The sequence below is a fragment of the Halichoeres trimaculatus genome, unplaced genomic scaffold (assembly GCF_033239565.1).
Source record: "Halichoeres trimaculatus isolate MK-OKI-2021-1 unplaced genomic scaffold, fHalTri1.1 fHalTri1_scaffold_19, whole genome shotgun sequence".
In the NCBI taxonomy this organism is placed as follows: domain Eukaryota; kingdom Metazoa; phylum Chordata; class Actinopteri; order Labriformes; family Labridae; genus Halichoeres; species Halichoeres trimaculatus.
In genome coordinates this window covers 19,819,193-19,840,909 of record NW_027437197.1, presented here as the reverse complement: position 1 = coordinate 19,840,909, position 21,717 = coordinate 19,819,193, and the positions used below count along the sequence as shown (strand labels likewise).

The following is a 21,717-nucleotide window of genomic DNA, read 5'->3' as shown; positions in this document are numbered from 1 at the left end:
CAATGACACCTGTTAAAAAATCTTAAACCACTTTATGTACATAATGACACAAGAGATATTTTGACACTGCTCAGTCTAAGAGATCTGAATTACCTAATAATTAATCTAATTAACAACTAATACATTTGTTATTACTGATCTCAAAGCTCCTTAGACAAACTCCTGTTTTTTTACCATAGACTGTATAAAACATGAACATAGTCTCCCTGACGTCACCCGTCTGTTTCTGAATCAGAAAATGAAGCACATCGGCTACAGCGGCCATATTGGTAGTGGCAAGGGCTTTGTGTACAGTTATAAGGTGCCTGTTGGTCATGTGACCCTGAGCTGTACCTCTGATTGGGCAGGCTTGTGATCTTGATATCCTCTGGACTGCCGAGTTAAAAAAAAAATTCATCCCCTGTACAGTGTGTGCTGATAGTAAAATTAACGACTCAGACAGGAAGTGTTTTTTGAACCAGGCTGATTGTTCTGGCTTGGTGTGTATGTGACTTCCAGTACTTCCAGAGCCAGCCTCAAGCAAACAAAAGCAGATTTTAGCACTTCAGCATTGTCTCATATTCTTAGACCAGAGGTTGCCGCTTGGTTTTTACGCTTCTGGCAACCCCTGTTGACAAAATTTAAGCCTTAACTTTGTTCGTTTCCTGTACATGTAAAAACAACTAAATGCTTTTCAGACAAAAGTGTGTAAGTTAAAAACTCCTTACAGGAGCTTTAAATGACTGAATACTTTTTGAGCAAAAGAATTCAGATTTTTTCTAAAAATTCTAATGTATCTATGAAGAAACACTGAGAGAGCAGAGTTCAACTTAAATACTGCAGGCTACACTATAAAGAAACTACATTTCAGAAGCACTACATTAAAATGTGAGGTTGCAGTTATGTTTCCTGGCATGTTCTGTCCCACCACACCATCCAATTTGTCTTAGACACTGGTGTTTTATTTGGATCTATACTTTTGCTTGTTAAGATCGTGAGATCAATAGTTTAGAGCTCCCTAATGTCATTCTGTCATTACTGTGGTCTCTGGGTTGTACCACAATCTGCTTATGGATGAAATATGTTTCAAGCCATTAACTTGAACTTGATGGCTCAGTCTGACATCAATTTTAGGTCGCACACTTTGCAGAAACCTCTGGGTTTTCTAATATCAAGTTTCTAATAACGCAGTAATAAGAAAATAAAATGTTTGATGAAAAAGCTGAGGCAAAACAAAAAGCCTGGCCTTTTAAATTCTAATATCGGTGAAACCTTAAGGCACACTTCACTCTGCAATCAAGTGCAAGTTCAATTAAGTCTTGGAGTGTACCTGCCCAGGCAATTATGTAACACAGCTGCACAGTGCTACACACACACACACACACACACCTTCCCCCTCGCTGTCTGTTCCGCTCTAATGGGAACAACATTAAGGAGGTTCAAGTTGGGACAAGGCACTCAAGTTCTGGAGGATTGTACTAGCAGTGAAACAGCTTGAAATAAATCTCTTGATTTTCCGCAGCTATAATAGTTATTGTTATTAACAAAACACCGCATGGTGCTTATTTGTTTAATACTTCTCACAGTGTGTGACATCCTTTGGCAAGACTAATTTGTTTTGAAAGCAACAAGACACTGGTTGACTCTATTTCAGCTGTATTTTCTGATCAAATCAAAGAGGTTCACTCAAGCGATTGTGGGTCAAAGCCATCTTATTCAGCTGTGGAAATATACGAGCCCTCTAAAAAACACATCCACCACTGCGTCTGCTGCCTCTATTTTCTGAATGAAAATACAGCCAAGCAGGACTTAGCGTGTTTAGTCTGGGTTATAAATACCATGCTGAGAGGATATAAACCTATCACAGATCATAGGACGGGGGGTCCCACGGAAAGGAAATGGTTATTTCTCCCTCCTTCAGTTAATTTTGTGATGAAATAGGCGTGCTTTGCGACACTTTCCCTCAGAAAAAAGACTTCTTTCCCCACTTGCAACTCATTTGTTCAATTTTTTTGTTCCACTGTCTTGTGAGAGACACAGACGTCCATTTCCTTTCTGATCTGTTGTCATTAACTGATCTGACTCAGCAGTGGCAGCAGCAGCAGCGGCAGCAGCAGTGGAAAAGATGATTATGGTTTATAATCAGGAGCTTTTCTGGTGTAATGGAGTGCCTACAAAGCACGATAAAGCAGTGAAGTGGATCCAGAGCCCGAGGGGACATATCCTACCAACAAACAAGCCAGCAGGCTCTGGCAGCCAGCCTACCAATGGCCTCTCACAGCTGCATGTAAGCTGCGCACACAGCCCCGCTGGCCTGCTCCTCACATAAATGCATCATTGATTGCCATTTGGTAAGCCATTAATCCGTGTAAATGGATTCTAGAATGAGGACCATTCAAAAAAAGAGGGAAAAAAGAAAAAAAGGAAAAAAAAAACACGCAATTTAAAGTAATCCTTTCAGAGCCGAGACAGAAAGATTCAGGCTTTGAGCAGTGACCCAGGGGCACAAGTCTGGTCATGGCTGGGTTTCTGTGCAGTAAAGCTCCCTGGGAGGAAAAAAAAACAGGTAAAAAAAATGCTTTGCATTACAGATAACATACCTCATCCGATCCTGAGCCAAAGATTAGCAGGTCAAAGGGGATTGCAGCCACCATGTCTATAAGGAACCAGCCTTTAAAGTAATGTATTGCTATCTTAGCTGGATCGCTGACCACCTCCTCGTTCTGGTTCACATAAGTGGTCCTGAAGTTTATGAGGATGTCGATGATGAACATGATGTCCACCATTAAATCCACTACGTTAAGCGGGCTGCATGAGTATCCACATTCACGCCTCTTCTGCTCCCCTTGGTCATTGAGAAGAAAAGCTGCGGAGTAGGGAGTTAAGATGGCTGTGTAGATGACCAGCAGCAGGATCAGCCAATCCCACACGGCTTTGAAGGGGCTGTAGTGGAGGATGGTGAACTTGTCAATGCGAGGAGTCTGGAGTTTGTACTCTGGAAGGACATCAGCTCCGAGCGACAAGACCTGGAAGAGAGGTGGGAAAAGGGTTATATACTACGGTATAATTAGATCATTTGTTTTTTCTCTTCTTTTTTTTCTATTTTGTATTCTGCTCTTCTATTTCTAATTTATATTTTCTGTTAGGGCTCCACAAATCTTTTGAAGAGTGATTAATACACTTGTGTTCTGTGATAGATCAGGATGTGGTCCAGCAGTAACTTTTTTTCATGACAAGCAAACACAACTCTCCTTTAGCAGAAATGATAAAGAAATACGTCCTCTGACAAGTTGAGCTCCATTTCGCCAGATGGTTCCCTAGACTCATCTGCATTTTTCACTGTTGATATGAACTCAGTTACCACCAGAGTATGGAGAGTCTCAAATACTACTGGAGACTTGTACTGAGTCATAGTCCTCAGGGCGTCTCCATAGTAAACTACCAAGCATGGCCTTCATTTTGCCCCTTGTGACGTTAGACACAATTACATTAGGTGAGATTATGTAATGTAGATTAAGTGTGAAGGATCAAGGGAGCATTGGAAAGTTCAACTGACCAGTAGCATGGCACAGTTTTTCTACTGTTGTGACGCATGAACATTGAGCAGGTTACCAATAACAATACAGATATTTTTATGGACACCTAGTCACAGAGATCATCAACTCTATTCTGTGTTTGAATTAGCGTACAGTATTATGAAGCATACTCTCATCAAGGGGCAACGTCCGGTCTAAGAATATATGGAAGTGCTAAAATCTGCTGTTTCGTGAGTGTCCGCTTGAGGATGGCTCTGGAAGTCCCATAAGTCTCATACACACCAAGCCAAAAAAGCTGATTTCAAAGCAGAAATTAACCTATTTACTGCCTGGTTCAAAAAACGCCTCCTGTCTGAATCGCACACACTGTACAGGGGTAATACTTTTTTTTTAACTTGGCAGTTTAGAGGATATTAAGATTGCGAGCTCACCCAATCATAGGCACAGCTCAGCTCAAGTGACCCCGCCACTTTCAATTGCTGCGATAGCCGATCTGCTTCAAAAGTCAGTTTCAGAAACAGACAGGTGACGATGGGGAGACTATGTCCAGTAATTATACAGTCTATGACTCTTATCAGATTTGTGATGTAATATTCATTCCTTGTGCAAAATAAGAAAAATACTTAATACTTAAAGCTGCATATTTATTTGACATTTGTTTGCAAACAAAAAGCAGGTAAAGCATTTAATCAAGTAAGTAGCAGCCCATTATTTTATCTGTGTAAAATATCGGTGGATGCCAGTGCGTTGGTCAATGTTTGATAATTTAATTCTGAGCCAATAACAGTTGATAATGATAATGTGCCAATAATATAGTGAATCCTTGAGAGTAAAGTTGGACTCTAAATTGTAAAATATTATAAAATACAAATACCTTCAGGTCATTATGTACATTTCAGAGTATTCTTGAAAACTTTCTCGGCAGTATTTGTCATTGTTTTGGACAACAGCAATAATACTAGACATGCATTTGAACAAAGAAAGCACATTTGCCAACTCCTACGCTGATAAATGTAAAAATGTGTGAATTTTCTACCATTAATCAACAGTTGGCCGTGGACTTTCATGTAAGCTACTGGGATTAAAACATGTATCCCTTAATAGTGCTAGTATTGATTTGCTCTTCATAATACAACTGTAGGTGATGGCTCGTTTGATGGCAGAATCATATGCCTCTGGCAAAACCACAAATTGAATATTCTGTGTCAGTGAGCAGCCAGTCAATACACAGATCCATTAACATCAATTTCTAGTGACCACAAACAATTGACTTCTGAAAAACCTGCTTTTTAAAGTGTTTTTAAAGTTCCATGTAAATTATTAAACAGGATTATCAAGGAGAAAGTGCTGTTAGTACTACAGTCAAAGCTGGAAAAATTAGAGAGAACCATTTCATACATAAATTGAAAATGGAAAATAAGACAGAAAAGCAGCATCAGGTTAAAAATCTGAATATCTTCTCACTTTGTGATGGGACCCCAGCAGGGGCTAGGGACCAAGCTGCTGCTAATTCAAGCTCATTCAAGCGCAATCACTGGCTGGAGTAGTTGGTTGTATAAAGCTTTTAAATGTAGCTTTTTTTTGTAGGAGTGGCTTGAGAAGTGGCACAAGGCCTCACGTTGGAATCGAACCTGGGCTGCATGCTTGGGGGACAATTTCCTCTCGACACATGGCGTCTGATTTAACTGCTAAGCTGAATCACTGATCCGTAATATTACTCTATTATCGCCTCGGTATCAGAAAGGCGCCCTATCTCTGCCAATAATCAAACTGCGGTATCAGAATCAGAATCAGGAGGAGAATATATTACTGGAAGATTTATATTAAGGGCATGAAACTGATAACACCAGTGTACTTAAAAAGTTGAAAATTCACTTGATTTTGATAGCGGTCATCCTCATTGTTCATAGGTCAACAGACGCAATATTAACTTCATCATAATCATAAATTATTTCGATGGTTTGTCCCTAAAAATTTCTCATGTTGATCTTCCGTCTGACAATTTAATCATAGAGAGCTTCTGCTGCTTTATTCTTATGGAAATCAATGCTGAGGCTCACCAGCTAATCTAGCCAGCTCACAGACTTCTGGGCTGATCTGACAGAAACTGTGACACACCTGCGTGAGTGCTCTGCAGTCAAACAGTATTAGGTAGAGACATCCACTCCACTCTGACAGCTGGATTGCTTGTGTCCTGGCAAGCGTGAATAATGTGACTGCCTCTGACTTGTTCCGCATTTTCAAGAGGTACAGTTTGTCCTCCTGGAAAAAACTAAACCCCTTTTTCTGCACAGATGATTAAGTGGAGAAAAGCCTTAAAATTGTGCTGACAAATATCTTTACACACGTATCCTGCTGGGCAAACAGATTATTTTTAAACTCACCTCTATCAATAAACTCTGACTGGGTGGTATATTATTAAGGGGGCACAGCAGGGCGAAGCCGCCTCCTGTTTCTGGCTTAATAAGCCACTGCTTACACAGAAAAGGGGCTCTCTTATGACAGAAAATAGTGCAGGAGTAAGGAAAAGGGCAGCAGGTCTTGCTGTTCATTTCAGCACATCCCCATATCTCCAACACATGAATTATAGATTTCCCTATGCTAGCAGTCAGGAAGTGGATGCAGTTTTCACATCTCAGATGTGTTTCCAAACCCCAAACCAAAGCAAGCAGAGGGGGGGAGCATTTAATCCTGATGATGGTGCTTCTTCATTTATGAATGAGAGAGCTCTGTTGACAGGGGTTTGAATATTGGGTTTCTGGGGCTCTGATGTACTGATTGTTGCGAACACTGCATATAAGTACTAGAAGTGTTGTTTTACTGCTGTGCTTTGATCAACACATGCTTTGTTTAACAAGGAACAATCCAACCAGATTTGTTTTTGAAGATTGAGTTAGAGTGATTCAGGTCATCGAAAAATCAAGAAATGCTATGAGATATTTGATTTTTTGTAAAGAGTCGTGGTGGAGTCCTGCTCTTTTAGCCATCCTTGTAAAAGCTACCTGCTGGTCCTGTCAACAGGGAAATCTTCCAGCAGCCACCCTTTGTTTCAGCCATGTACAAAAAAGTTTTGGTCCCCTGCATTGTCCTTGAACAAGAAATTGAATCCCTGTTGAATTTCTGCAGAAGTGTTGTGAACCTGAATTAAGCCTTGCAAGTAAAAGCTGACTCTCTCCAAGAGGGATCAGTGGAATGTCCTTTCTCTCCCTTTTCAAAACAACCACCCTCAGTGAATGTTGATGAGTATCAAATTTTACCGCAATATCACCCCCAACTTTCTCTGCAACTACCAGCACTCAATCACCCTTCATGCTCGTCCCTAATGCAGCACAGAGTCATCTTTTCACCGTGCATCACTAGCATGAAATTTCAGCATTAGGCTGTAACACGAGCTGTTTAGCAGTTTATCACACTTTCCCACATCGCTCCTTGAAGCTTTCCAAACCAGTAGGAATCACTACCGCAGTGACAGACAGTCTTTTTGCAAGTTTCCCACTCACAAAAAAGGCAACTGTGATCCTTGAAATACAAGATTACTCACTGCAGTGTCACAGGAGAATGGTTAACAAACAAAGTGCACGCTTCTCGACTCACCTGTGTGACTTTCTCTGTGACATTGTGAGTCCGGTCTTTGACTTTTGGTGCGATGATGGCCGTCTCAGATGTAGGTGGGGAATGAGGCTTCTTGTCAGTCGCCTCTGCAAAGTGGAGCGCTATCAGAGGGATCTTGTTGAGGGTGCTGTACTTGTTGATGTTGGAGTCCGAGGTAGAGCCGAGCAGGCTGGACTTCACGTGGTTGAAAGGGCCTGGTAGTTTAAAACACAGAGTCATATTAGTGGAGCTGGGAAAACCTTAACCTGCTGTGTTTTATGACGTTAGACTGGTGGTGTATCTTAGACATTTTATATACAGATATCCACAAACAGATCATGCAAGTTTTTACTATCTTGAAGCTGAAAATGAAATGTCTGTTTGCTCACTTAATCCAGTGACGTCCCTCAGAAATTCAACCATTTGATTTTGCAAACACAGACTCAGAAATTGAAAGATCATTTGCGTCTGATCCATCCTTCAAGTGCAGTGAATAACCAAAGATTTAAGGGAATGCTTGTTTACTCCTTTTGCAAATGGGACATGCACTGTAGTTCAGGGTTTCTGGTTCCTTAAAACAAGTTTGTGTACCAGGGACTGTTCTTGGCTTTGAGTTCAACCACCAAAAGAACTGGATCATTTGCAAACATAGTCTGGAAAGTAGTGCTGTCGGGCAATTTAAAAAAATAATCTAATTAATTACAGGATTTAAATTAATTAATCTAATTAATCACATTTTAATCTTATATCTGCTTAAGGTCCCCAAATAAAGAATCTGAATTGGAGGACATTACAAAATTGAACTGCATGACTAATTAAATGAATACACCAAGAAGAGGAGATTTGTAAATCCATATTTTTTTTAATTAGGCTAATATTAAAATGTTTGTGTTCACTCCCATTGATGTGTATTGATGTCAGTTCAATTGCAACCGCGAACTGCGTCTATAGAAGAAAATTATGTTTTTCAGCAGAGGGAGGCGGGGTCTGGTGGCACTTGTCAATCAAAACCATAAACTACTGTGGGTGAGAGCGGTGTGCTCTTTGGATGAGAGTTCAGCATGGATATGAGGAGAAGATGAGAGATGACAGAGGCATAGTGAGACGCTGCAAGTCAGAAAAGTTCAGGCAGCTCACGCTCCAACTGAGGATGTGTCGCGGTAGTTTAGAGAGAAAGAGCGGCAAGATAGTGAGGAAAAACGACGGAGATCGTGGAGAGGATCAAAGGGTGGAGCGCCTGAGACGGACCCAGCCAAAAAGTCTGTTTTGTCCGTTTTTTTGGGTCAACAACAGGAAGTGAGACATAAAAGAAGAGAGTCCACTCATCTTAGGTAGTTTTGGTGTTTACATAGTCAAAGAAAACAATATGCACTGAGTAAATCTGGTTAATCATTTTAGACACATTAATTTGGGGTGTAATTAATCAATCTAATTAACGTGTTAAAGTGACAGCACTACTGGAAAGTGTTCTTGAAAGCAAAAATTTTACCAACTCTGATCTTGGCACTGGCTTTGTATGCAGCACAGCACACATTCACAAACCTGTAAAACTGGAGCAAACACATCTCTGACTGAAAATCATGTTAAAGAAAACCTCATGTCCGACCAAAGAAGGCTGTGGAGTGCAGAGAAAGTGCTTTTACACACACTACCTAAAATAAAACACAGAGAATGGCTGTGTGGTAGACCATATGTGCCACTGTCGAAACAGGCTCCTTTATATCTTTCAGAGTATGCAGCATTAAAGGTGTTCACACAGAGGCTGCATGCTGAATGGCTTGCGTAGCATGAAACAACAGCTTGTCTGCAGAGCTACTACAGCATTATGTCATACAGGCACACATTCATGCAGGTCAGTTAAAAACAAATGCTATGATTAGCATGAGAGCAGCCATGAAACTCGTATGATGACATTGTATGATTGTATAGGGCCTGCTAAAAATCCCCACATCTGTCTACAGTTATTTCACACAAGTAGGTGCAGTAAGCCCACTCAAGCTGTCAAAAGTGAATCTGTGAAGAGGATTTATGCTGATTGCCTAGCTGGAAAAAAAACATGCTCCAAAACAGCACCGAGCGATGAAATCATGAGCACGAATACATGGTTACCTCTGACACGGCTACCACTGTCTACAGACAGCATTTAAAGGACAGAAAATCAAGACACAATCATTTTAGAACTTGATACACATAAGACGTCATGACAATGATCAGATGAGAAGTTGTTAACAGAATGGCATTAACCTTTGAAAGATGTTTATGTATCTGTAATCATTAAACTTTGTCTTGATTATGTTAGTGTCTTATAGCTGAGTCAAAACTGGCATCAAAACTGTATTTAAGAGGTGAAAATAGCCTCTGGTTTCAGAGTGAGGTGACCAAAACCTGCATTTTTTCTAGTGGCCTCCAGGGGGAGACTTTTCCATGACCAGAAATTGACCCTAATTTCTAATTTAATCATTCTGCCAGATAGCATTTCTAATGCTTTACTGCTTTGTTAATTTTTGACTCAGGATGCTTTTTTCATAATTTAGAATAAAATTTGTTTATTTAAAGAGGCTGTGAGGAGTTTGAAAGTGATCTTAAGAGATTGAGCTGGACCAAACTGATTTACGGCATGTCTAACTCTGAGATCACCAAGCCAGCTCACAAAGTTTAGAAGAAAGAGGAGATAAAACACAGAGATCTGTTTTTCTCTGCCGAACATGATTTCTGTGACTAATTTTGTCGTGATGGTCGACTCTGGAGTCTAACTGTCAGACAGAAAAAGGACGGAAGAGCCGAAAAAGCTAAACAGGAGAGTGATACAGCCTGAACTAAAGGCTAATTAGCCTTTAAACTGTTTGTGCTAACGTTCATTCCAACCCACAGTCAGCAGTTATTCTGCAGTGGTCTGTTCAAACCTGAGAGTCTATCAATAAAATGAAGAGTGAGGTTACGTTGGCTCTGATTGGTAGATGACTGGCAAAATATAGCTAACCAGGATTCACTAATGTTACACATTACAGACATGTCTCAGAGCCAGCTACGCTTAATATTGACAGCTACTAAACTACATAAGAAACTGACAGTGTTTACTTGTTGCCATGTTTGCCTACAGGTACTTTAGAGCACCGGGCTGCCGATAGCACTACATATAGCTGGTTGCTACAATGCTGCTTGATGTCACGTTTCAAACGTTGGCGCATTGTATCCAATTTAAAGTTGTCTTGAACAAAGAAAATTGTTTTGATCCAATCTCCATTAAATTCCAAAACAAACACACACCTCACTAAAAGTAATTTACGACAGTGTGCGTGAGACTCCTGGCCAGAAGGTGGCGAGGCAGTCCAATTAAAACAGATCCTCCTCATAGCATCTTCAAAGTGAAAGTAGGTATAAGAGAGATGTATTTGAGAGTGGCTACCTGTGATTGACAATTAATTATTTCCAGATGTTGGCTATGTCCACCTCTTTTATGCAGTACAGACTGTGCACCTCTTACAAAACCCAGTTCTTTACATACCTTCACTTGTATGACGATCCCTGAACACACTTTTGGAGTTGGAGCTGTAGCCTTCAATTTCATGGACGGATGAGGCCCGCCTCATGCTGTTGATGCTGCCTCTGGGGAAGGTGTTTGACAGGGTGCTCGAGGTCTGGTGGGGATCCGTCTGGTACAGCTTCTCCCAGGGGAGTTTGGGGGACGAATGGTCAACCGGTTCGGGACCGATGCTGGCCTGGGACGAGTGGTGGCTGGAGCCTATGAGGCCGTGTGTGTCATTGGCCTCAATGGGACTGAAAATGCTCTTGGTGGGTGAGGGGAAGTTCTGCAGGGCCACTGAGTCCTCATTCTCTTTCGGCGAGTCCACCATCACAGCGTCAGGGTCCTCTTGGGGAAGAGATTGCTTGTTGGTGTTCATGAGGCTGAAAGCGGCCTGGCGGAAGCGAAAGAATCTACTCCTCCCTAAAAATTAAGAGTAAACATAAAGGTTAGGTTAAGGTCCACAGCCCTGAAAAAACACAGGAAATCAAATATTTCTCTGCTTTTGCTTCCTGTGAAACTCTTGGTTAGGTAAGAGGTTAATTCCTCAAACAACACATCGGGGGACATGAATAGTTATGTCTATAACGTCTAATAACAAAAGGTCTGGAGATCCCTTTCCAACATTTATACAAACTTAAACATTTTTACTAGGGATGTCTGATACAGATTTTTTGACTTCCAATCTGAATTTCTCAAATGTTTTGCTGATACCAATACCTTTCTCTGATAAATCCCATACTACATGATCATATTTGTTGTATTAAAGTGAGCCCTGTTGGTACCTCCTTGAGGAACACTCACTTTACAAATGTTGTTTATTGTCGTTGCTTCCCAAAGAGAAGTAGTCCCACACAGCAGACATGTTAACAACATGATTTGATTTACTGCAATGTGATCTGATTTACAGCAGCTGTAAAGCGTGACAGTGCTGAAAACACGTGAAAACCAGATCAGTCTCAATCATGTAATAAAATCTAAAGCTATCTGATCCTCCAAAAATAGCCATATGAGGCGCTGACACCGATCAGTTTATCGGAGCGGGACATCACTGATTTCTGAAAATTAAAAAAAAAAAACTGCCTTAATTTATCATCATAACATCCCAATTTAGATACAGTCTTAAACCCCGCAGCCCCAGCGTTTTGCACAATTGAATTATGACTCTTCACTGGCTCGCCACGTCGTCCTGATGGACACAATAAGAAATGTTAATGACCTCTTGGGACAGAGTGAAAGTTTTGCCTCATTAACTATAGAAAGAGGGTGAAAGTGAACCCACCCTCACTCATGGGGCACCCATCCCTCAGCACCCTCCTTACATAACAGTGTTACCATCTGTTTCCATCCCCGTCCAAATGTGCTGATGTTACAACTATGGCAGCCTACAATAGAGCCGTGACACTCAACAAGTTTCCTGGAGAGGAACTGTAATGACATCCTGAGCTGGCAGGAGATATGGATAACCTTCCTGTCTCTGCTCTGTGGGGAGACTCTGTCATCACTGAGTGCTCCTCACTGACTCCATGCTTATATAACTCCTGTTTAGAATAATTTGGTATGGAGAGGTCTATGAAAAGCACATATAGATCATCCTAAGAATATTTTAAAAAACACATTTAAGATCAGTTAAAATCTGATTTTCACAACAAGAAAAGTGAGTTAACATGGACATATTCTATATTTATCGAAATGATGTATGACAGGGGGACACCACAGTTGTTTTAGTTCAGAGGACATGTCATCTCTTGTTCAGGAGGCTGCATCAGCTCTATCGATTCATGGTTCTTGGTTTTTCTCACCTCTGTGTCACAAGAGAGTAGGTAGGTCACAAGGCAGTCATATGGGAGTTTTGGTAGGTACATGGGCTCAGTGTAGCGGCATAGGAAGGAAAACAGAGATGGGGTTGGAAGCTGCTGCTAAGGGATGATGCCGCCTGCATTTCATGTGTTGTTCTGGAGTCATTTAAATGGATTTTACTCCTTAAAGACTTTGTTTTCTTACGACAAACATGCCTTGATGTAATTTATTTACAGTACAAGTACAATCAGGACACAACCTGTGGTGTATGCTCCTAACAGAGGACTGCTCCTGTTTACCTGTGGTTTTAGAGGTACAGGTGTTGATCAGCTTAACTGTAATGCTGAGCCATAATATACTTTTACAATGCCTGGTATGAAACTGACTCTGTATCTTTCTTTTTGTGTAGTTGCAGTGTTTTTGCCAGATTCAACCCTTATACTGGTCTTTAAAGGCTCACAGCACTGCCTAAATGTCTCCCCATGGACAGTTTCCAACAAATTCAAACCATAAACATGAGACTCTGATAACTCATACAAAGCCATAATGTCATCCAGAGAACTTAAAGTGTCTGAATGACTCTCACGTGGCTTTTAAGTATAAATGATCCACAGAGCTCCTCCTATATAGGACTCCTTACTAGAAAGCAGTCAGACACTGCAGATATTTTGGAAGTGTTATGGACTTTGAATAAGAAAGGCAAACCTCTGAGACTTACAGGTTGATTCACATTCTTGAGCCGTGGGCAGTATTCAATAGAATGGGGCCTGAGAGACTGGGTATGGAGCCTTAAATCTGAAGAGCTGGGAGTCTGCCTGGATGCTCTTTTTTTGGTTTGAATCCAGAAACTCAGAAAACCTCTAGAAATATCATAAATGCCCAATTTCCGTGAAACGCCCTACACTGTAGGTAAGTTTCCAAGCTACTGAAAGCTAGATCGTACTGTTTTATGCATTTCCTTTTGGGGGATCTTTACCCTGGAGAGGTCTAGGGCTGCTTCAGATGATATAGGGGGTATGAGTGTGATTCCACTATAAGAATGGGATAGTGTGAAGTGACCACCAATGTGGGGCAGTAATGCGTTACTAACAAGGTATTAACTATAACTTTAAGTAATACTCAAATTTGTGATAATTAGTATGACAAATCATTCCAGTAATAATATTACAATGTTAAAAATGTAACAATGTTAATAATTTCTAATACAATTGGATAATGCCAAAAAGGCATTCTATTACAGTTACACAAAAAATAACTTGTTAATCTTTTACTGTTGTTTTTAAAGGGGCTGTGAGGAGTTTAAAAATGATCTAGAAAAAGTCTCATTTCTAGATATATGCCTGATTGTAACCCACTCTTTAAAATGGGATTATTAGCACCAATATTACAGGTAACAGGTTATTTAAAAATCCTACTTCCTGATTAGGTTGAGCAAGACCGGACTGATTCACGGCATGTCCAGGTCTCTGTGACAACACAACGCCGACTGACGAGTAGTTAGCAGTGATAAGAGAGATCTGTTTTTTTCTCTACTAAAAAACATTTCTGTGATTAATTTTGTAGTGATAGTGGACACTGGAGCCAAACTGTCAGACAGAAAAAAGACAGAAGAGAAGCTGAACAGGAGAGTGATAGAGCACAAGCTAAAAGCTAATTAGCCTTTGGCTCGGGCTGTATCACTCTTTAACACAGGGGCTAAAGTGTTTGATAATGTTGATTCCAACCCACAGTCAGCAGTTATTCTGCAGTGGTCTGTTCAAACTTGAGAGTCTATCAATAAAAGGAAGAGTGAGGTTACGTTAGCTCTGATTGGTAGATGACTGGCAGGACATAACCAGGATTCACTGACGTTACACATTACAGACATGTCTTAGAGCACCGGCTGCCAGTTGTGCTAAATATAAACAGCTACTGAATTACAAACAAACTGACAGTGTTTACTTGTTGCCTAAAGATAGGTCGGAGCACCGGGCTGCCGATAGCACTACATATAGCTGTTTGCTACAATGTTTGCTTGATGTCACGTGTCAAACTGTAGCACTAAGTAACTATACTGACAAATACCTTACCCTGTATTAGGAAAACGTTGTCTTGAACAAAGAGAATTTGTTTCAATCCAATCTCTATTTAATGCCAAAACAAACATACGCCTCACTAAAAGTAATTTATGACAGCCTGTGGAGACTCCAGGCCAGAAGGTGGCGAGGCAGTCCAATTAAAACAGATCCTCCTCATAGCATCTTTAACCCACTAATGATGAAAAATATAACAGCCCATAGATTTATTTTATTGTGCGAATCAGCCGAGTTGTATTTGTATTTATTTAAGTGAATTCCCATCAATACAAGAACGTTAACAGCCTTCATACAGTTTCAAAGAGGGATATTTCAAAGGGAAAGGGAGACTTTCAACAAAAATTCAGGTTCCAAGATGAGTCTGTGATTCTATCAGACAATCTATATAGTGGGGCACAGCAGCAGTAGGGAGGAATCTCTCCGGACCAAACAGCGTATCTTTCTGCAGAGTAATTTGTACCTATTGTGTCTTGTTTTGGGTCTTAAGGCAGGTCAGAGATGCTGAATGGTGTGTTTTAGATGGCAGCTCAGGGAAAGAGGGATTACTCTCTTCCAGGCTCAATATTGTGCTTGCTGACTCCTGCAGGTTTATTTTCTGCTGTCAAAAGTGGATCATAATTAGCTCTCAAATGTCCAAAAATCACTTTTTACATGCTGCTGCACGAGTAGGCGGATAGGCTATGGGGAAATATTCTACAAGAGCATTTCAGGTAAATGCTAAAAATAAGATTCAATTTGAAGGCGGGTGTTCACAAATCATGTGCAGTGGGAGTTTTAGTCAAAGCACTGAGCATTAAATGACTCCCATGCCCTGGTGTTATCCGAGGGCTGCTTCAGAGCAAAGACAATGGAAAGGTCACATTTTAACTGCGATGTGTGCAAGTAGTCAAGACTGTTTCTAATCTAAAGTCACATCATATGTTTAACTCCCCCCATCTACCCACAGGTCCCCTCTCTGAAGCACTGTCACAAGCAATCAGTTCTGATTAGTAATGTTAGCAGTGGACACAGGCGCTCGCTTGCACACGAACGGACACACACATGCATGCACATACACGCATACGAGACGAATGACAGTGCCTTGGAGGAATTCATGCTGAGCGGAGTGGATAGCTGAGCTCTGGTTAGACAAGAGACGGTGAGTGCCTCCAATCAGGAAGAAGTCTGATTGACATTTACACCTACTGACACACATCTTAACGAAAAAACATGGTTTGCATACACAAACCAGAGACAAAAATAACTATTCTATCATAAATTTAACATGCTCTATAACACAGGCTTATGTAACCACTCACTGTCTGTATACATGAAAAAACACTAAATAATGCACCTCCTTTTTTAGTGGGGGGAGGGGAGGAGACATGATTGGATGTTACACAGAGCAGGTCAGGGAAGTGAATCATAATCCATGGAGCTCAATTAGAGTCTGGGAGATGTGAAGCGTTAATTTAATGAATCATCTCAATTTCCGACAATTTCCCCTTTATGCAAATGAGTTTTTTTTTAAAGAGGAGGAAAATTATTGTTTTGGGAAGTGGTGTCATCGCGATAACTGTGCATACACTTAACGTGTGATATGACACACTGTGCTTTTTTCCACCTGTGTTATTAATGAGCCTTTCGCCCCCCCCCCTCAAGGTTAATTCAGTATTTTTTTGTTCCTCAACCTCACTTCAAAAACTGTCAAAGATACTTTTATGTCACAGCGTTTTGAACGCAGCGTTTCAAATACTCACTTTGATCCGACTTTGTGGGAGACGTGGGGCTTATCTTCTCCGTAGAGTTGTCACTCTCCTCATCCACCACGTAATCGAAATTCAAGATAAACATCATCACCACACCCTCCTCGTTTTTCACCGGGATGACGTGAGTGGTACACTGAAAGTCAGAGCCTGGAAGAGAAACACAGCGTCAATGCCAAAAAAGCTGAATCATACCTTATCCTACCAGCTTTTTTGTTTTTATTCGACCTGAATCTGCAGAAAAAAAGGTCAAATTAACAAGTACTGTCACTGAGGCCTTTTACTTTAAACATTTATTAATAAAGAATGACTAACACCTCCCTCTGGTTTACATGAATGCTGGGAAGAACACAGAGAAGTTGATCCGATTTAAAGGTCAATGCTTGCATGTCAGAATAAATAAAAGAGTTGAGATAAAAATAAGTAAGCCCAGGGGTTAAATATGCTTGTGTGCCCATATACATGTGCCACGTGTGTTTTAATGAGCACTACATAGCAGGAAAATGAGTAAGCTAGCAGAGGTCTGACAAATGTGATGCAAGAGCCCCAGTGTGGTGCAGACAGCAGGGTTTAGCCGAATAGATCAAACAGGCAGGGCAGATTACAGCCAATTTAGAGGATTGCAATGCGCTCATAGGAATAATTACTCAAGCTGAGAATCGTGTGAGGCTGTAGAGCGGAAAACAATCCTTGATCTAAACTTAGGCTGGAGCCCCTGAGTATCCTGATTTCTCAACTGCACTCACTGGTGATAGCAGTGTTAGTGAAAGCTATTATTGATGCCTGCGGCCACATGTACACAACAATGAAAGTTTCTACTCACTGGGCTCCAAACAACAACACATTAGGTGCTAAACAGCAAGGGTGGTAGGTCTCCAAAGCAGCGCAGATTTTCAGCACATAATCAGCACAACTTAAAAAAGTTCCACAGATTCTTCCAGTGGAGTACACTCAGGGTGAATGTGTTCGTTATGAGGCTAAATCGAAATACAAGTATAGGAATATATATGTCCCTTTGTCACTCTCAGGCCTGTCTTTCTCTCTGTCTGGCTTGCTGTGGCGCCCCTCCTCACAGAGGACACATATTACCGGCGTTTGCTGTAATCTCCGCAGGGCTCACAGACACCCTGCCAGCAGCATTCATTAGCAGTAGACTTGCTGTCTGACTAAATATAACAAACTCGGTCTGCTTCAACATGCCAGAGTTCTGTTGGAAGGATTTCTGCATAAAATCTCCCAGAAGGATTGCAGCATTGTCACCGCTGGGGAATATGATAATGTGGCTTTAATACAAGAGGTGACATCAAATATTACAGCCTTTGAGAATGACAGTAGAATTAACTGGAAATCATACGTAACGTTGTGCGTATGCACATAATAAGACCACTCAGCATCCATCTCTCCTGGTTTCATGGGTGCCTGGAAAGGCTGTGCTGTAAGGTAAAGAGCTGAGGGACTGCGAGTCCTTCCTTACACAGAAAATCCCTTTAAAAAAAAGAAAAGAAAAAAAAAGCACTTTTTTTCATTTCCCAGAAATCCTTCACTTAATTCTACATCGTCCTTTCTATAAAAAGAAACAGTTTGGGTTCTGACTTTGTTCTGTTTGATTTAACTGTATGCTTATTTTTCAGAGTGGAAGGAAATCTGAGCCAGTGCTATTCAGAATCGACTTTTAATTATGTGAGAAATCCAGCGGGAATGAGATTAGTTTGTGACTAATACTTAAAATCTACCTCCAAAAATATCACTTTGATGTGGTTTGAGGATATTTTTGCCTCATTTAAAGGTAGACACTGGAGAGGAAAGTGATTAGGGAGTGACTTCCAGTAAAGTTCCTCAAATGGAATTAAACTTACTTTTGAAAACAAGTTTATTACCGCTGTGCGACTAATGCCACATCTGAATTCTAACACTTTTTTTTCTGCAGTGAAAAATGTGCTGATAAGGCTCCTGTTGATAAATCTTGTGAAAATTTAATAAGCTGTACAACACATACAGTAGATCTGTCTTGTTTTTTCTGCTGAGTCGCCTCTAAAAGGACACAAATGTGTATACCCTGTTGTGTTTGGTAACAATACATCTTTCAAAGCTGAAATTAAGACTTTTTTTTTTACCTTTTTTATTCTGGACAAGACAGCAAAACACTCTTCAGCTTCAGCCTCACAGAGAAAGGCAGATGTGTTTTATTTATATGTTTAGAGAAGGTTGTAGTTTCAGCATTTTCTCTAAATGTATAAAAAAGATGCAGCTATCTCCTCTCCCAGGGGTTTTTCTAAAGTTTTCAGAGTATAGCATAACGGGTGCATTAAATATTTATTGCCTAACTTCACTCGATGCATCTTTGAGTGTATAAATTATTATTTTGTTGCTAACAGCAAGATGCTTTAGCATTTACATGGTTACATGCTGACATGCTCGTTTTCAAGAACACATTTCTTTAAATATTGCAGATACTGGAAGCAGTGGAAATGTTATGAAAAATACATGTGCTTCAAAGTCGCCCATTTGAAAAGGAAAAATTGGAGTTAAATACTGAATAATTATATTTGTTCAGACAACAGAGATCTAGGGTAAATTATTTATCACTTTGTTCTGTGTACAGTCAATTCAGCAGAGATATTTCTGGGCTGGAGTTTCCCTCAGCAGATGGGGAAACAATAGTCATGCTTAAAGGCTAAACCATAGGGGTCCCCTCTCATCCAGTCTCCTGCTGAATGTCACCTCTACTGCAAAAGGATGAAAGGAAAGCTTTCTCTCAAACAGCCATGTTTTAAAGCAGCACGCACTGTGAGGGGATAAATCTTGATCTGATGAAATTTTCCTGTTACACTTTCTTCATTACTTTCTTAACTTGTGTGTCTGCTTGCAGAGCTCCTGGTAAACAAGAGGAACTTTTTGTGAATAAAACAAGAAGAGTCTTTCTCCTCTTTCTTTTACATCAGTAGCTGTGAGCCATGTGATGAGAAAAAAAAAGTTATGCATGATCTGTGAGAAGACCACTAGGAACAACGGTGCTGTTCATTTTCTTTTTGTGCGTGAAACTGAGGCCAAGAGCCAAGTCAGGCAGTGCACCCAGAGCTCTGATTTTCTCCTTTTCTAATCAACCAAACCCTTTTTTCTTTTGTCTGTGGGGATCCACATTATTTCTTTATACTTTTGCATTTATGTAAGAGCATCTTCTTTGGTTAGGAGGTCTGGATTATGCATGACTTATCTTCTTACAGGTCTGAAGTTTATGTGTATATCTGAAAAGAGCTACTGCCAGGCAAACAAGTTTAAACCAAATGTCGATTCAACAAAACTGAACTGAGTCCTTGCAAAATGACTCTGTGTGGACAGGATCACAGTCAGATGGGAAGACCCCGTTTTCTGGATCTGTGATGATCACCTCCTGCTGACTCACAAACTGTCGTGGTAGACACGACTTCTCAGTTGAAGTGCAATCATGAAGAAAACTACTAGAAATTCTGGTCTTTCTTGGATTCATTGGAAATTCTCGAGGGTTAGTGGAAGTAAAAGACTGACAAATCAAACGTCATCCACACTGAAATACTGTAAAGTGAAGGAGGTGTTTAGGCCTAATTCATCAACCCCATGGGCCTCAAATGTTGGGTCTGGATCTCAAAGTGGGGGTCCTGTGTGTCTGAAAAGGAGACTTTGCAGCAAAAAGTCTTTTATTTTGAAGGACAAGTTTCTTATGGCACCGGAACATTGACTGTAAATAGAATGGACAGCATGGCTCCGCTATTTACCATTGTACAGTTTTGAAGCCAAAATACTCCCGTCACAGGGTCTGCGCAGTTGTAGAGGTAGAGGTAGTAGTAGAGGCTACGAGGGACTCATTCCCTGAAAAAATACACAAAATCAATCATCGCTAAACGTGACGTAAAGCCTTATTTTTATCCTTTTATAACTGATGAAAACAAGACTTTTCAGAAAAAGAGGACTTGAACTCAAGGCAGCCCAATGATATCTTCAAATCAATAGTGCAAAAATCAAAAATCAATTGGATGTGAGAAACATTTATAAAAGGTAGATAAATCTTATAAAGTTTGACCACAGCCAAGTGGCAACCTCCGGTCTACAAATATGAGACAATTCTTCCGCATTGTCTTAAAATCTGCTGTTTCTGGAGTATTCCCTTGAGGCTGGCTCTGGAAATACCAGAAGTCACATACACACCAAACAAAAAAAAAAGCTGTATTCAAAGCAGAAATTAACTTATTTACAGCCTGGTTCAAAAAACTTCAGAGGATATTAAGATTGCAAGCTCACCCAATCAGAGGCCCAGCTCAGGGTCACGTGACCGGCAGGCGCCCTCTAGCTGTATGCAAAGCCCTTGCCACTACCAATTTGTCCGCTATACCTGATGTGCTTCATTTTCAATTTCAGAAACAGACAGTTGACGTCAGCGAGACTATGTCCATGTTTTATACAGTCTATGACCACAGCCCATCTGGAATGACTGGGAGGCGGATTTCCTTACCTATACTGCCGCCAGCCACTAGGGGGAGCAGTTTTTGTGGCTACCTCACTTTAGGCCAAGAAAGATGACATCTATTTTTTTGTAGTCTATGCACTGGGATGTTATGGGTGAATTTATGCACGCAAGATAACCTTTTATCCACTGCACTAAGGAGACCGCAGATCTACTTTTACCCCTGAAAAATAAAAAATCACTAGACCACAGTGAAGACAGCTGATCTTTCCAGTTTTAGGCTCTGAATCTTTCCTATTCTCCTGCAGATCTTGTCTCGTCACAACATATTACTGTCTAAACATGGCCATAGCTGCACCACATTGTTAAAATTACTGACAGTTGAGCAGTTCATGGCACTGAGTGTCCTTTATATAGAGTGTTTCCCTGAGAGCCAAGAAATGTTATTTACACCTGCCTGAATGAATGGACAGAGTATTAGGACCTGCTCTCTTTTCATGATGGAAATTTCATTAACTGTAGATTCTATTTCCATCATCAATTATTAATAGATTGCAGTTTAATCAAGTGGTGCTCTGGACACTCCAACACCGATGGCTTACTGTAAGGGTCAAACAGAGCTGTGTTGAAAACTGTGAAGATAATACTGGAGTGGCTGGTGTTTGTGTCATTGTTGTAGTGCGAGGACAGCTACATTTATATATTTTAATCTTGTTTCAAAAAAGAGAAGCTATTCCTCATTTCAGCCCTGTCGTTCGATTTTGATGTATTGAGGCTTCATATTAATCTGCATAAGCTGATCTACTTTAGACGGGGAAACATGAGTAATATTGTTGAGCACTGATTTTTATTTTTCTATCTTTCTACCAGCGTGCTATCACACAACCCCAGCTTTAAACAGCACAGCCTCAGACTACCGCCTGGTAATAAGTCTTGTATAATGGAATCTGACATGTTTCTCTTTTAGGGCTATTCTGCTTAAGCCAATACACAACGTTACTGGGGCGTAGCCAATCGGGACTAGGGCATG

At 40.6% G+C, this 21,717-nt stretch overlaps 1 protein-coding gene across 2 annotated transcripts in view; it reads right to left on the bottom strand.

Annotated features, from left to right (window-relative positions):
* Nucleotides 1-21,717, bottom strand: part of kcnh7 (potassium voltage-gated channel subfamily H member 7) — a 50,044-nt gene that overhangs the window by 23,094 nt on the left and 5,233 nt on the right. The window contains exons 3-7 of one of the 2 annotated variants that reach the window (XM_074694741.1): nucleotides 16,244-16,399; nucleotides 10,612-11,052; nucleotides 9,216-9,236; nucleotides 7,110-7,321; nucleotides 2,580-3,005 (exon numbers count right to left, since the gene is read on the bottom strand). In XM_074694741.1, the coding sequence (XP_074550842.1) occupies nucleotides 2,580-3,005; nucleotides 7,110-7,321; nucleotides 9,216-9,236; nucleotides 10,612-11,052; nucleotides 16,244-16,399 (1,256 nt within the window). The remainder of the gene's footprint in view (nucleotides 1-2,579; nucleotides 3,006-7,109; nucleotides 7,322-9,215; nucleotides 9,237-10,611; nucleotides 11,053-16,243; nucleotides 16,400-21,717) is intronic. The other variant, XM_074694742.1, reaches the window with a different exon arrangement.